General features: G+C 40.8%; 1 protein-coding gene across 1 annotated transcript; it reads left to right on the forward strand.

Annotated features, from left to right (window-relative positions):
* Positions 1–9,461: 9,461 nt before the first annotated feature.
* LOC125193306 (UPF0481 protein At3g47200-like) lies at positions 9,462–12,078 on the forward strand. The gene is made up of 3 exons (XM_048091077.1): positions 9,462–9,592; positions 10,185–11,612; positions 11,872–12,078. Exons 1-2 carry the CDS (start codon positions 9,588–9,590, stop codon positions 11,503–11,505), a joined length of 1,326 nt encoding a protein of 441 aa, XP_047947034.1. The 5' UTR covers positions 9,462–9,587; the 3' UTR covers positions 11,506–11,612; positions 11,872–12,078.
* The last annotated feature ends 1,869 nt before the right edge of the window (positions 12,079–13,947 follow it).

The following is a 13,947-nucleotide window of genomic DNA, read 5'->3' on the forward strand; positions in this document are numbered from 1 at the left end:
TCCCGTCCAGTGGGTGTAGTGGAGGACATATTGGTGAGAGTGGATGAGTTCGTCTTCCCAGCTGACTTCGTGATATTGGACATGGAGGGAGATAAGAAGGTGCCTCTCATTTTAGGAAGACCTTTCCTAGCCACAGGGAAGGCCCTGATCGATGTTGACAATGGAGAGCTTACTTTTCGCTTCAATGGCGTGAGCGTGACTTTCTCCATCTATGAAGCCTTGAAGAGGCACGATGTGGAACCAGGAGGAAGCCTGCAGCATTGCAATGTAGTGACTATAGTGGATGATTGTGTCAGAAAGATGGCCTACACCAACGCACCAGAAGATCAACTAGAGGGGTGTATCGTTAACTCTATTCATTCTTCTCATCTTATTGATATTATGGAGGCTAATCATGAGCTTATTGAGTTTGTAGGTGCTCTGGATTCAGGGAAGGAGATCCCGAGATCATACCGTCAACAGTTCCTACCTCTTAGGAATGAAGAAGAAGACGGCAAGGATGAGGAAAAGAGCAAGAAAGTGGAGCTGAAGCCTCTTCCATCACATTTGCAGTATGCATTCCTAGGAGAAGATGACACCCTACCGGTAATTGTATCATCATCTCTTTCTGCTTCTGAATTAGATAAATTGTTGAGAGTTCTTAGGAAATTTAAGGGAACAATAGGGTGGTCAATCTCAGACTTGAAGGGAATAAGTCCATCACTGTGTATGCATAGGATCCATTTAGAAAATGACCATAAGCCTAAGGCCCAAAACCAAAGGCGACTTAATCCTATTATGCAAAATGTGGTAAGGAAGGAGGTGATAAAATTGTTAGATGCCGGCATCATATATGCCATCTCTGATAGTGAGTGGGTGAGCTCCACCCAAGTGGTAGCAAAGAAAGGGGGTACTACTGTAGTGAAGGGGGAGAATGATGAGGTGATAGCCACTAGGACGGTCACTGGGTGGAGAGTATGTATTGACTACCGTGCCTTAAATGCCGCAACTAGGAAGGACCATTTCCCACTCCCTTTTATTGACCAAATGTTAGATAGGTTGGCTGGACATGAGTTCTACTGTTTCTTAGATGGGTACTCGGGGTATAACCAAATCCACATAGCACCCGAAGACCAACATAAGTCAGCCTTTATCTGTCCTTATGGAGTCTATGCCTATAGGAGAATATCTTTTGGTTTGTGTAATGCTCCCGCCACTTTTTAAAGATGCATGATGTCAATATTTCATGACTTGATCGAAAATATTATGAAAGTGTTTATGGATGACTTTTCTGTATTTGGTGATTCTTTTGATAACTGCCTTGACAATTTATCTCAAGTGTTGCAGCGATGTGAGGAGACTAACCTCGTGCTCAATTGGGAGAAGTGTCATTTCATGGTCAGGGATGGCATTGTGCTTGGGCACAAAATTTCTGCAGGTGGCTTGGAGGTCGATAGAGCAAAAATCGTCGCAATTGAGCAGCTGCCTCCACCCACAAATGAGAAGGCAGTAAGAAGCTTCTTGGGGCATGCCGGCTTCTATAGGAGATTTATCAGGGAATTCTCGATAATTGCTAAACCTCTTTGCAATTTGTTAGCTAAGGATGTGAAATTTAACTTTTCCCCTGATTGTTTGCAGGCTTTTGAGAAGCTGAAGGAGGCATTGGTGAGCGCTCCTATCCTTATCTCTCCAGATTGGTCGCAGCCCTTCGAAATCATGTGCGATGCGAGTGACATAGCAGTGGGCTCAGCATTGGGACAGAAGAGAGACAAGATTTTTCGGGTGATTTACTATGCGAGCCGGACCTTGGATCCAGCTCAAGCCAATTACACCACCACCGAGAAGGAGATGCTAGCAGTGGTCTACTCCTTTGATAAGTTCCGCCCCTATCTCATCGGGGCCAAAACCATCATTTTCACCGATCATGCCGCAATCCGGCACCTCTTTGCAAAGCAGGACGCGAAGCCAAGGCTTATTAGATGGATCTTGCTCCTACAGGAGTTTGACTTGGAGATCCGAGACCGAAGAGGGTGTGAAAATGTGGTGGCAGACCACTTATCAAGGATGGAGCATATGAATGAAGAGGAGAAGTTGAAGTTAGCCATCAACGAAGAGTTTCCGGACGAGCACCTATTCTTTGTGGCTAAGGGGAAAGTGACATGGTATGCCAACATTGTGAACTACCTCGTTGCTAAGGTGGTTCCCGAAGGACTTGAAGATTACCAAAAGAAGAAATTTTTCCATGACGCAAAGTTCTACTTTTGGGATGACCCGTGCTTGTTTAGGAGGTGTGCCGATATGGTGATTAGAAGATGTGTCCCACAAGAGGAGTGGGAGTCCGTCATTATGCATTGCCACGCCGCACCTAGCGGTGGGCATTTTGGAGCCAACCGGCTGCCATGAAGGTGCTACAAAGTGGCCTATTTTGGCCAAGCATCACCAAAGATTGTCAAGAGTTCGTGAAGAAGTGTGATGAATGCCAAAGAATGGGGGGCATTTCTAAGAAGAAGGAGATGCCGATGACGACGATCGTAGAAGTTGAGCTCTTTGATGTGTGGGGTATCGACTTCATGGGGCCCTTCCCTCCATCTAATGGGTTCCAATACATCCTCTTAACCGTGGACTATGTATCACGGTGGGTGGAGGCCATTCCTACCTCAACCAATGATTCGAAGGTGGTGACGAAGTTTGTTCAAAAGAACATTTTTACGCGATTTGGCGCACCACGAGCTATTATTAGTGATGGAGGTTCCCACTTTCGCAATATGTGGCTAGAGGCGGTGTTAGCAAGATATGGAGTAAAGCATCGGGTGACAACTCCGTATCACCCTCAAGCCAATGGCCAAACTGAGTTGGCCAACAGAGAGATCAAACAAGTTCTTCAAAAGAGTGTCAAGGCGAACCGGAAGGATTGGGCACTCAAGCTTGATGATGCTTTATGGGCGTATAGGACGGCCTATAAGACTCCCATCGGAATGTCACCTTACCAATTGGTGTTTGGGAAGTCGTGCCATCTCCCGGTTGAAATGGAGCATGCATCGTATTGGGCGGTGAGGCAATTGAACATGGACTTCACCAAAGCCGGCAAGGAGAGGATGTTTCACCTCAATCTACTTGAGGAGTTTAGGAATGAAGCATATGCTAATTCATCCATCTACAAGGCAAGGATGAAAGCTCACCACGACAAGATGATTGAGAGGCGTGAGTTCTACCCGGGAGACGCCGTTCTACTCTTCAACCACAAGTTGAGGCTCTTCCCGGGCAAGCTGAAATCCAAGTGGTCCGGCCCCTTCACTATTAAGGAAGTCATGAGCAATGGAACGATGGAGCTCTTTGGACCCGATGGCACCACCTTCAAGGCCAATGGTCAAAACTTGAAGAAATTCTATACTAGGGAGCAACAAGACGAGGTCTTTGTTGTTGGTTTGATTGAGTAGGTGGAGAGTGAAGAGCGTCGAGCATACGACGGTAAAAAGTTGCGCTATAGGGGAGGCAACCCCCAGTAGGTACATTTATTGCTTTTGTGTGTGTTTTAGCTTTTCTTCTTGGTGTGTTTGAGTGTTTACATGGGTAGTGTTTCCTTTCCTTCCCTGCTTTTGTTTGAGCTGAGTTTTTGGTATTTTTAATGTTTGTTTTTCGAGTTCTGTTGCAGGGTGTAAAAAAAAAAAAAAAAAAAATCGCAGAAAGCAAAACGCCCGGGCGGGCGTTTCGAGCACAAAAACGCCCGGCTCCAGAGAAAACGCCCGGGTAGAAGCATGAAAACGCCCGGGCGGGCGTTTCGAGCACAAAAATGCCCGGCTCCAGAGAAAATGCCCGGGCAATTCGCCCGGTCGGGCGTTTCTCCCGCCTACATATTGGGCGACGCAGGTCAGTGTTCAAACCCTAATTTCAAGTTTTCTCTCTCGTTTTTCCGGCCAAAAACCCCCTCCTCTCTCCATTCTCTCCTACAATCTTCACTCTAGCACACACCCCATCCATTATACCCTCCTAATTCAAGATCTAAACTAAGCAATTGGTGGTTTTTACTCAAGAACAAGGAACAAAAGTGGAAATTTCGTTTTTTTTACTTCCTAAGCTACAAAGGTACGAATTTCCTTCTTTTCCTCTTGATTTCACTTGATATTGTGATGGGTATTGTTGGTTGTTGCTTGGGCTAGCTTAATTTTCGAATTTGTGAGGAATTTAGTGCTAAATTGCTAGTTCAAAGAGGATTTGGTGTGAATGGCTGCTTTGAGCTTGAAATTGATTGATTTATCTTATGGGCTTGTGCTATTATGTCTTGAATTCTAGCATGCTTTCTGTTGTGATAATTTTTGGGTGGTGATTTGCTAGTGTGAATGTCATCTTGGCGTGAATGGTTTTGTCTTGAGCATGAATTTGGGTATTCCACATGGATTGAAGTGATAAAGGGATTGAGTCTATCTCCCAATTATGATTACTTATGGAATTGTTGAGTATGATGTAGAATGGGGGGTGTATGCTTATCTTGATTTTGGTTTTATGATGTTAGAACTTGAGTCTATCGTCCTATATGGTCGGTTGTTTACACGAATTGCATGACTTGCTTTGAGAAACATATAGGAATCGAGTCTATCTTCCTAAATGTTAGTGATATATGTGCAACACTTTGGCTTGAATGAAGTTTGGGGGAGTTGGGTATCTTGTGGATATATATATGGTTTTTGTAGAACGGATCTAATACTTCCAATTTTTAGGTACCACTTGCATCCTCATGGCTTCCGGTCCCAGTCCCACCGGTGTCGACCTCACCTCCGACCAGAAGAAGACGTGGAAAGCCCTCGCCAGGCTGCCTTACCAAGTAGCTAGGCTCCCATGCCTCTTTACACTCCGCCAGCTCGGTATCGAGCAATCCTTCTTGGAGTTGTGTGAGGTCGGACAGCTTTCGGGTTTGTTTCTCGCACAGGGCCGTCCATCATACCATCGACTCACCCTGGAGTTCCTTTCGACGCTGACGGTGAACAAGACTCGCCACGCAATCGAGTCCATCACGTTTCAGCTACGGAATACGGTGCATGATATGCCATTAGCGCAGTTTAATGAGATATTTGGAATCACGGGGGTAGTATCCAAGATGCCCTATGAGTTCAGCCATAATATAGACAAGTTCTGGCAGGAGATCACGGGCGAAAGGAAATTTTCTGCCAACAGGGCAAAGAGCTCTTCCATCCGGAACCCTGTCTTACGCATCCTCCAGAAGGCATGCGTCTGTTTTCCCTTTGCACGAGTGGAGCATGGGAGCGTCACTAGAGACGAGCTGTTTCTGTTGTGGCAGATATTGTATAGACAACCAGCTCTGAACCTGGGCCACTTCATGATTAAACATCTAGAACGGGCCGCGAAGAAGAAGAATGGGACGCTATGTGTTGGTGCGGTGGTAGCCGCCATTGCCCTCCACCTGGAGGTGCCACTGAATGGCATGATAGCCGATGTGGGTGAGTCGCCGAGCCCGGTGTTGGACGTCACGTTCTTGAAAAGAACGATTGTGATCGCCTCGGACAAACATGGTCAAATTTATTTAAAGCAGAAGGGCGGAGACCACTTCCCTCTCCCCAACTCCAACACTCATGTCCACGGGCCGGAGCAAAGGGAGAACTGGTTGATGAACAGTCCGGCTCACCACCACATCACATCTAGGAACCCACCCGGATATGTAGCGAGCCCGGAGCCAAGCGAAGATGAAGACGTAGCCACAAACGAGGAAGAAGAGGAAGAGGAGCATGAAGAGAGACCGAGCCAACAAAGGAGAGATGGGGCCGAGACAAGCACTTCACGACGGAGGAACCGTGGGGTCAGGACTGAAGATGATATTGACGCCATCAACAATAGGCTGGACAGCGTGGAGCTGAACATGCAGCAGCTGCGGGAGCACAACGACGCTCAATGGATTCAGTGGCACCAACAGAGCAATGATCAGTGGGCGAACATCAATGCCCAATTTGGGAATTTCTATGCCCGGCAGGATGAAAGATGGGCCACTTTTATGCAGCAGCAGCAAGATTTCATGGCCATGTGGCGACCACCTCATCACCCACCGAATCAGTAAAGGTCCGCCCCAATTCCACATTCTTTCAAACTTATCCTTGCCTTGGCTTGGAATAAGTTTGGGGGGGTGTCTAGTGGAATTGGGCCTTTTTCTCTTTCCCCTCTCCCTAATTCGTGTTCCCCATGATGTAATTTGTAGTGACTTGAGTGATTCTGGCATGTACCCTAATTTGATATGATGATATCTTATGTGGTGATAGTAGGATAGTTTTTTTTTTTTATTTGATTTTTTTCTTTTGGTGTCTAGCTTTTGTGGGTTTTGTTGGTCGGGTCTTTCCTTGGGTGAATTTGAAGTGGGAAATGGGTGAGTTGGCAAGATAAACTAAGCATGTTTGTTGGATGAGTTGCCTATGATGATTATGTTAAAATGTTTGCGAAAACTTGTTGATTTAGCTAAGTGACTTGTGTTCCTAATTGTGATTTGCCTAAAGTGAATTGCTCGTTGCCTTGTCTATTGCCAAAAACTACCTTGTGAGGATTGAGACCATCTAAAAAAATTTTAGTGTGATTTTTCATCAACTATGTTATATGTTTCTAGAACTTGCTCGCGGTCTGTTTGAATCTGCAAAGTGGTTATAGTGATAGGAGAGGACGTTAGGCCATTCTTTGGAGCCTTATCTTAACCTTGAACCAAATTGCGAATCATAATTCTTTGCTAGCCAATTTTGAGCTTAAGCCTTTTTCTTTGATAGCCAAAAATATGGGTTGAATCTTTGTTGGGTCATAGAAAAAGAAATTTTTGGGAAAGGATATTGTTGTAGCAAGAAGGTTTCGAAATAGAAAGTTAAAAAAAAAAAAAAAAGAAAAAGAAAAAAAAAATAAATGACATGCAAAGCATGCAAAAATTCGAAAAAAAAAAGGGGAAAGAAAGGAAGAAAAGGGAAAGTCTGGTTTCGATTGAATAAGGTGATTGAGTTGAGACTGAATAAGAGTGTTAAAGAAAAAATATGAGGATTGGGGAAGTTGAGATGAGTTTAGGCAAAGCCTAAAATCTACTGAGATTTGTAATATACATAGCCGGAGTAGTTGTAGTTTCATTTTGGGATTATAAGCCACTTTAGCCAAATGTACCTCACCTAACCAAAAAGCCTTACATTACAACCTTAAGAAAAGACCTTTCGGATCCTAGATCTATAGTCACAACATAGCAGAGGAGAGTCTAGACTTCGAGCAAGCCTATGGTAAACTATACATTTTTTATTGACTTGAGAGTTACATACTTTACCCATACACTTTGAGCGTGAGAGCTTATTAAAAAAAAAATTACACTATATACATCCGGTAAGGGTAATTGACAAGGTGGAATACGTGTTAGTAGCTTGAAGCAATGTTCGATACGGTTCTACTTGTTGTGAAGTTAATGATGCATGATGACTTGTTTTCTTTTACTGAGGCAATGATGAAAATCCAACACACTTGCAAGAGTTTATTTTTCTTGGTTTTCTTCTTGTTCGAGGACAAACAAGTGTTTAAGTTTGGGGGAGTTGATAAACTCGTAGTTTAGCAAGTGTTTTGGATGGTTTACAGTGCTTAATTGAGTATATTGTAGCACATTACTTGAGTTTTCATCCATGATCCCTTAGTTAGAGTGCTCTGATAAGTTTGTCGAGTTTTTGTAGTCAAAACAGGTGGAAACGGACGAAATGACAGCCAAAAGATCAAGCCGGGCGTTTTCACACAACTAGCCGGGCGTTTTGCCACCCAGGCCGGGCGAATTCTCTGTCCCCGGGCGTTTTTCCCTCTGAAATCGCCCGGGCCGGGCGTTTTGCCTCTCAGACCGGGCGAATCCACTGTCCCCGGGCGTTTTTCCCTCTGAAAACGCCCGGGCCGGGCGTTTTGCGCAACTTCGCGCTTCAAGAAGAACGCCCGGTCGGGCGTTTTGTTGCTTAGAAATCGCCCGGCCGGGCGATTTGCTCGTCTGCAGCTGAATTTCTATTTTTCGCCCCGGGTATAAATAGGACCTAGGGTTCGACTCCAGGACAGATTCCACACGCCCCAGAAGCAGTTTCCACCTTTTGAGAGCAGATTGAAGCGTCAAAGAGTCCGATTCATCAACAAGTTTGAAGACGAAGACGATTTGCCCATTCAATTCACCCTTGGGAGTATCTTTATTAGTTTACTATGTTCAAATCTCTTTCTATGGATTTCTCTTGTGAATTTGCTTTGGATATGAGTAGCTAAATCATTTGTAGAGTTTTGGTGAAGACTACAATGAATGCTTTGGATTAATTCAAGGACTTCTGATTACCTTTGCTCTTGTGATTTCTTTGTTTCGTTCTTGTGCCTTTTCAATTCAATTGCTTAGCTACCAATTGGGTTTGTTGTCCTAGTTTGAGTAATCGAGAGATACCTAATTAGGATTGTTAAAAGAATGAACAACACCTAGATAATTTGCATTCGAGAGAAGGAATTCTAGAGTGAGGGCTTGAGCCTTTTGTTTTAAGGAGTTAATTGTGACGTATTAGAAGGAGACTTCAATATTAATAATTAATCAACTGGTTAAGTGCACTCGAGAGAGGGCTTAGCCTAGACTAGCGGCTTTCCTAGTAATCCTAGAGACTTCAATTGGGTAATCGAAGTTGTTGAGTTGTTCACATCGTGTTCGTTGTAGTTGGATCCAAGACTCTATCTCGTTCTATTATTTGAAACTCGTCTTTTGTTGCATACTTGTGTCTTGTTTATGTTCATTTGTTTTTCAAAAATCAAAACCAACTCTTCCGGATTTTCTAGATAGTAGTCAAAATTGGTTCGTGGTACTTGAGCTGCACAATTTGTCTTCGTGGATACGATACTCATACTTGTTTATTGCTACACTAGCCCCGTACACTTGCGGGTATTTCTCGTGTTTAAAATAAATCGAGTCAGAACTTTATTGTCGGTCGTCATTTTCCCATGTCAGGTTTTCCGGTCTGATTCAAATTGTTCGCGGCCTATTAAGACAATGTCCAAATTCTTTTATCTTACTATCGTTATCTTCGTCTTCGAAATAGCTTCGCGTGGGTACCTTGTACGCCTCAATCGGAACTCGGATGAAGAAGTTATGGTCATTTGATGAAGGCTGTGACCTTGTAATGGTCATAACTTCTTCATCCGAGTTCCGATTGAGGCGTACAAGGTACCCACACGAAGCTATTTCAAAGACGAAGATAACGATAGTAAGATAAAAGAATTTGGACATTGTCTTAATAGGAAACGAACAGTTTGAATCAAACCGAAAAACCTGACATGGGAAAATGACAACCGATAATAAAATTCGTGACATTACACAAACTTTTTAATGTTCATTAGAAAAATCAGAATTCATAGAAAGTTGGTGACTTTAAAACCCATTCCCCCAAAATTATTAACCAATAGTATTTGGATTTCTACTCTTGTTTTACAAATATCTTAAATAAAGTTTAGTAGGAGTAGTAGCAGTAGTGAAAGAGAGGACAGAGGTGAGACTTGAGAAAGCAACTTCCATAGTCAACGACCGAAGAAAATTGCAGGTTTTCCTTTGCCAGAGCTAACTAACTATACAGCTCCTGCTTCTCGTCTATCACAACATGAGGTGAGCCCTAATTACTTCCTCATTGACTGAATTTGAACATCAAACGGAATAATTTAGGTTGCACTTAACAGAAATTCGAGAAGAAAGTTGAAATTCATTTATTATGCTTTCTACTTATAGATTTTTTCCTAGTTTTCAGTTTTGAGTCTTAGTGTTAGATTTATGATGAACCCAAAGTTGAGAGGGTGGAATTGCGCTTGATTGCTTCTTTAATCCATTATATGAACCTGACTGCATCTAATTTTCTTACAAAATTTCCAAAATATTTTAACAAAAAATTGTTACACTTCCTATTGGATGATTGAGCATATTAATTATAGTCCACTTTTATGAGCCAAACGTGTTTTGCTACTTTGTTTGCATAGCTCAAGCATCTTATCTGCATTCATATATGTAGAATTCATCTACTTCCAATAATGTTGAGATTTCCAGCTTCATGTATGTAGAATTCTTATCTTTCATATATGCGTATATCATCTAATTTTAATAACGTTAAGATGGTCAGCTTCAATTATAGGCTCAAGTCTAATGAGGACATTGTTATAGAAGTCTATACATATGATTTTGATGGCCGTTGTTGTCGTCTCTACAGTTCTAACAGGCCCCAAAACCAGGAGATGAAATCTGATCAGGCTGGAGTCAATGTTGAGAATAAAGAATCAAAAGCTCATATGATTGAAATCTTAATATCTTCATTTGATCAAAAACTAGAGAAGTTGTCAGTAGATCCTTCATACTCGTATGCAGCATGTATCTATAGAGTTTCTGAGAAGCTACGGGGAGCAAATGAAGGAGCCTACACTCCTCGATTAGTGTCAATTGGACCACTTCATCATAATCAAACCCAACTTCAAGGCATGGAAGTTTCCAAATTGAAATTCATGCATAATTTCTTGAGCAGATTTGGAATTGGGATGCATACCTTAGTCAAATTTGCAGCAAAGGAAGAAAGTTTTGTTCGTGGGTGTTATGAGGGTCAGATTGACCTTTCTGTTAAGCAACTTACAGAAGTTATTCTCTTGGACGGGATATTCATCGTTGAACTTTTCCTACAAAACTATTTTTCACAGCTGAGAGACAAAAGCGAGTCAATATATGAAAATCAGTGGATGCACAATAATTTGTTGCATGATATGATGTTGATAGAAAATCAGCTGCCTATAAGAATAATGGAGAGCCTGATGAATTTTGTGGATCTATCATTCTTGAACGAGGGCACCGTGCTCACCATCTATGATCTTGCTCACAGTTTCTTCAAGAATGTTGGTAATACGCACAAGGTTGCATTGTCAGCACGGTGTTACAATGCTAGGCATTTTGTTGAGTTTCTTTTGTTTCTTCATGCTCCACCAGGGCGTTCTCATGATACAGAAAATCCGAGAAAAAAAACATCTTTAGCTAGAAAGTTTGAATACACTCGCAGTGCAACAGAGCTACAAGAAGCTGGAGTCACGTTCCGTGGTGGGAAAGCAGATTGTTTGCTTGAGGTTTCCTTTTTTCTACCCGGAGATGGAAAAGGAGGTTGCTTGTTTGAGGTTCTGTGTGAACGAGGAGGTGAGCTGACGATCCCCAAATTGAGAGTTGATGAATTGACTGAGACATTCTTTCGGAATCTTGTAGCCTTTGAGCAGTTAGGCCATTTCGGGTACTTTTCCAAATATATTACTAGTTACGTCATACTCATGGATAGCTTCATAGACACACCGGGTGATGTTGATCTACTTGTGTATCATGACATTATCGACAATAAGTTAGGCGACAGCCAACAAGTAGCAGACCTGTTTAACACTCTTCACAAGGAAGTTGTGACTGAAGCAAACGACTTCTATTTTGCTGAGCTCTGTAGTGATTTGAACGACTACGCAAGGATTGGCTTCACCAGTGGAAAGCCAGCTGGTTTAGATCAAAAGTGATGCTGAGAAAGAATTATTTCAGCAACCCTTGGTCCTTCTTGTCTCTTACCGCTGCAACCGTGTTGCTCATTCTTACAGTGATACAAACAGTCTGTTCTATTCTGCAGGTATGGTTTCACATTTTTCCTACCATTCAAATAATTGCTGTCACATATTATTCCTAGCATGCTAGATTTGCCTCCCAAAATGTATGCTCCATATTTAGTACAGCATTGGTATAATCATCTTTTGATAAAATTGCCCTATGAACCATATTGATATCGCCACTCTTTTCATACAATCACTATAGTTGTTTCCTTTTTTCTTTTTCCCTTTTTAGCTAAAAAATTATTTTTGAGCTCTAATGTTATTTTATTTTTTATCAAGGTTCAATGAGTAGGAGGAAAGGAGTCCTATTATTTGTAAAGAAGGGAAAATGGTGGGAGATGCATTCTTTTGAGCATGTCCTGGTAACACATGGTCTTGACTCTTGTCACCAATGATGCAAACTTTTGTGTATGACTTTGTATTGTATTTGTGATGTTGCATATGACATTTCTAATTTCTATATAATGGTGAATGAGATGGTCTTGAGCTTGTTACCAAAAATGTTTTATAGTATATCTGCATGATAGGATATAATTGTAAAGTAATAATGGTGAAGGAATTAATCTGTACTTTTATAAATAAGATGGTACAGTTATTAAAATATTCAAACGAGATATAAATAATGTTTTTCTAAAACTCTAAAAATTTGAATAGTATACAGGTGGGTAATGGGTATTAGGTTTAATGGGCTTTATCCAAGGCCTAAGGTTGGGCCATTTATGCGTTATTTCAGTGTGTATCAAATCTCTGGACTGAGAAGTGATGCAAAAATAGTGACCCAATTATGCAACGTGACAAAGAAATTCAACATAATATAGCTATTCTTTTAACTTTAGTTATACAATGGAAGGCATTTTAATTATTTGTGTTTTCTAATATAACTAATCGGTGTATATTTATAGTATATGAATTTCAGATTTTTGAAATGGCAAAATGCGTCAAATGTTTTGGTTACTTAGATATGGGGGTGATAAGATACTATTTGTAATACAAGATTGTGTTTTTCTAGATACAATAAGTTAGGCTAAGTATCCAAAAAGACGAAAATTACAATCCACGCGTAACTCTTGCAAATGAGAAAAACTTTGATGCCTCAATTATGAATAAAATTATGTTAGCATGTGTAGCAGCACATTAAGTGATCTCTTACAATCTTGTTATAAAATTATGCTATTGAAAACATTTTAGCACCTTAGACTACAGTTCTAGAAGACAACAAAATTTCGTGTAAAAAAAGTGAAACATAAAAAATTATTTATAGTACAAGTTACTGTTATATAGTTGGTTCAAGTTTTACTATTTCACATGAAAAATGTCACTACTCACCATCCTATTAGGTTTGGTAAAGGTCAATAAAGGGAGTATAGAATCATGAAACTGGCTCGAATTATTGGTAATTGTGTACATATAATTAAGTGGAAGAGAGAGAAACCATTATGTTGTGTTGTGTTGTGTTGTGTTGTGTTGCTTTGTTTTGCAGATAAATACTTCATTTGTCTATGAAAAATAAAGTATATTTATCATTTTTTATTGTCCACGAAAAATAGAGCGTATTTAAAAAAGAAAAGTTTTCAACAACTTCTCTTTTACTTTTTTCCCTTCTCTCTTACTAATAATATGAACCACATATTTCACTAACACTATTTCTTTCTTACATTTTTTCCTTCTCTCTTACTAATAATATGGTTTCCACATTCCACATTTCCACTAACACTACTTATCTCTTACTTTTTTTCCATTATCTCTTACTACTCCCTCCGTCCCAAGGAAGATGACCCCTTTCTTGGGCGGCACGGGATTTTATGCAGTTATATTTTGTGTTTTACGAGGAGAGAGTAAAGTAAGAAAGAGGGAATAAAGTAGAGATAAAAGTGTTTCCATTTTAAATGGGTCATCTTAGTTGGGATAAACCAAAAAGGAAAGTGGGTCATCTTCAATGGGACGGAGGGAGTACTTTACAAAATCCACATTAAAACTCATGTAATTCACAATGTGTCCTATTTTTCGCGGACGGAAGGACTATATTCTTACATTAACAACTGTGTCTTAGTAGTATTTGTCTTTTAAAGTTTTGTGTTCATTTCTTTAAAGCATCGCCAGCCATGCTCTTGCCAGATAGCATGGTTGTGGGTCCGGATCCATTTTTATTCATTTTTTACTCCCTGCACATCCATGCTCTTCCGCAAGGACATGTTCAAGGGTCCCACCATTCTATTATTCAATTTAAATAAAAAAATTTCCACAATATTAAAATGCATTAAAAATACACACATAATTTGTATGAAAAAATGGATGATGAATGTGTGTATTTATAGATGATTTTGGGATTAAAATTTTTTTAAAAAAATTCAAAAA

This window comes from Salvia hispanica, chromosome 6 (assembly GCF_023119035.1).
Source record: "Salvia hispanica cultivar TCC Black 2014 chromosome 6, UniMelb_Shisp_WGS_1.0, whole genome shotgun sequence".
NCBI lineage: Eukaryota > Viridiplantae > Streptophyta > Magnoliopsida > Lamiales > Lamiaceae > Salvia > Salvia hispanica.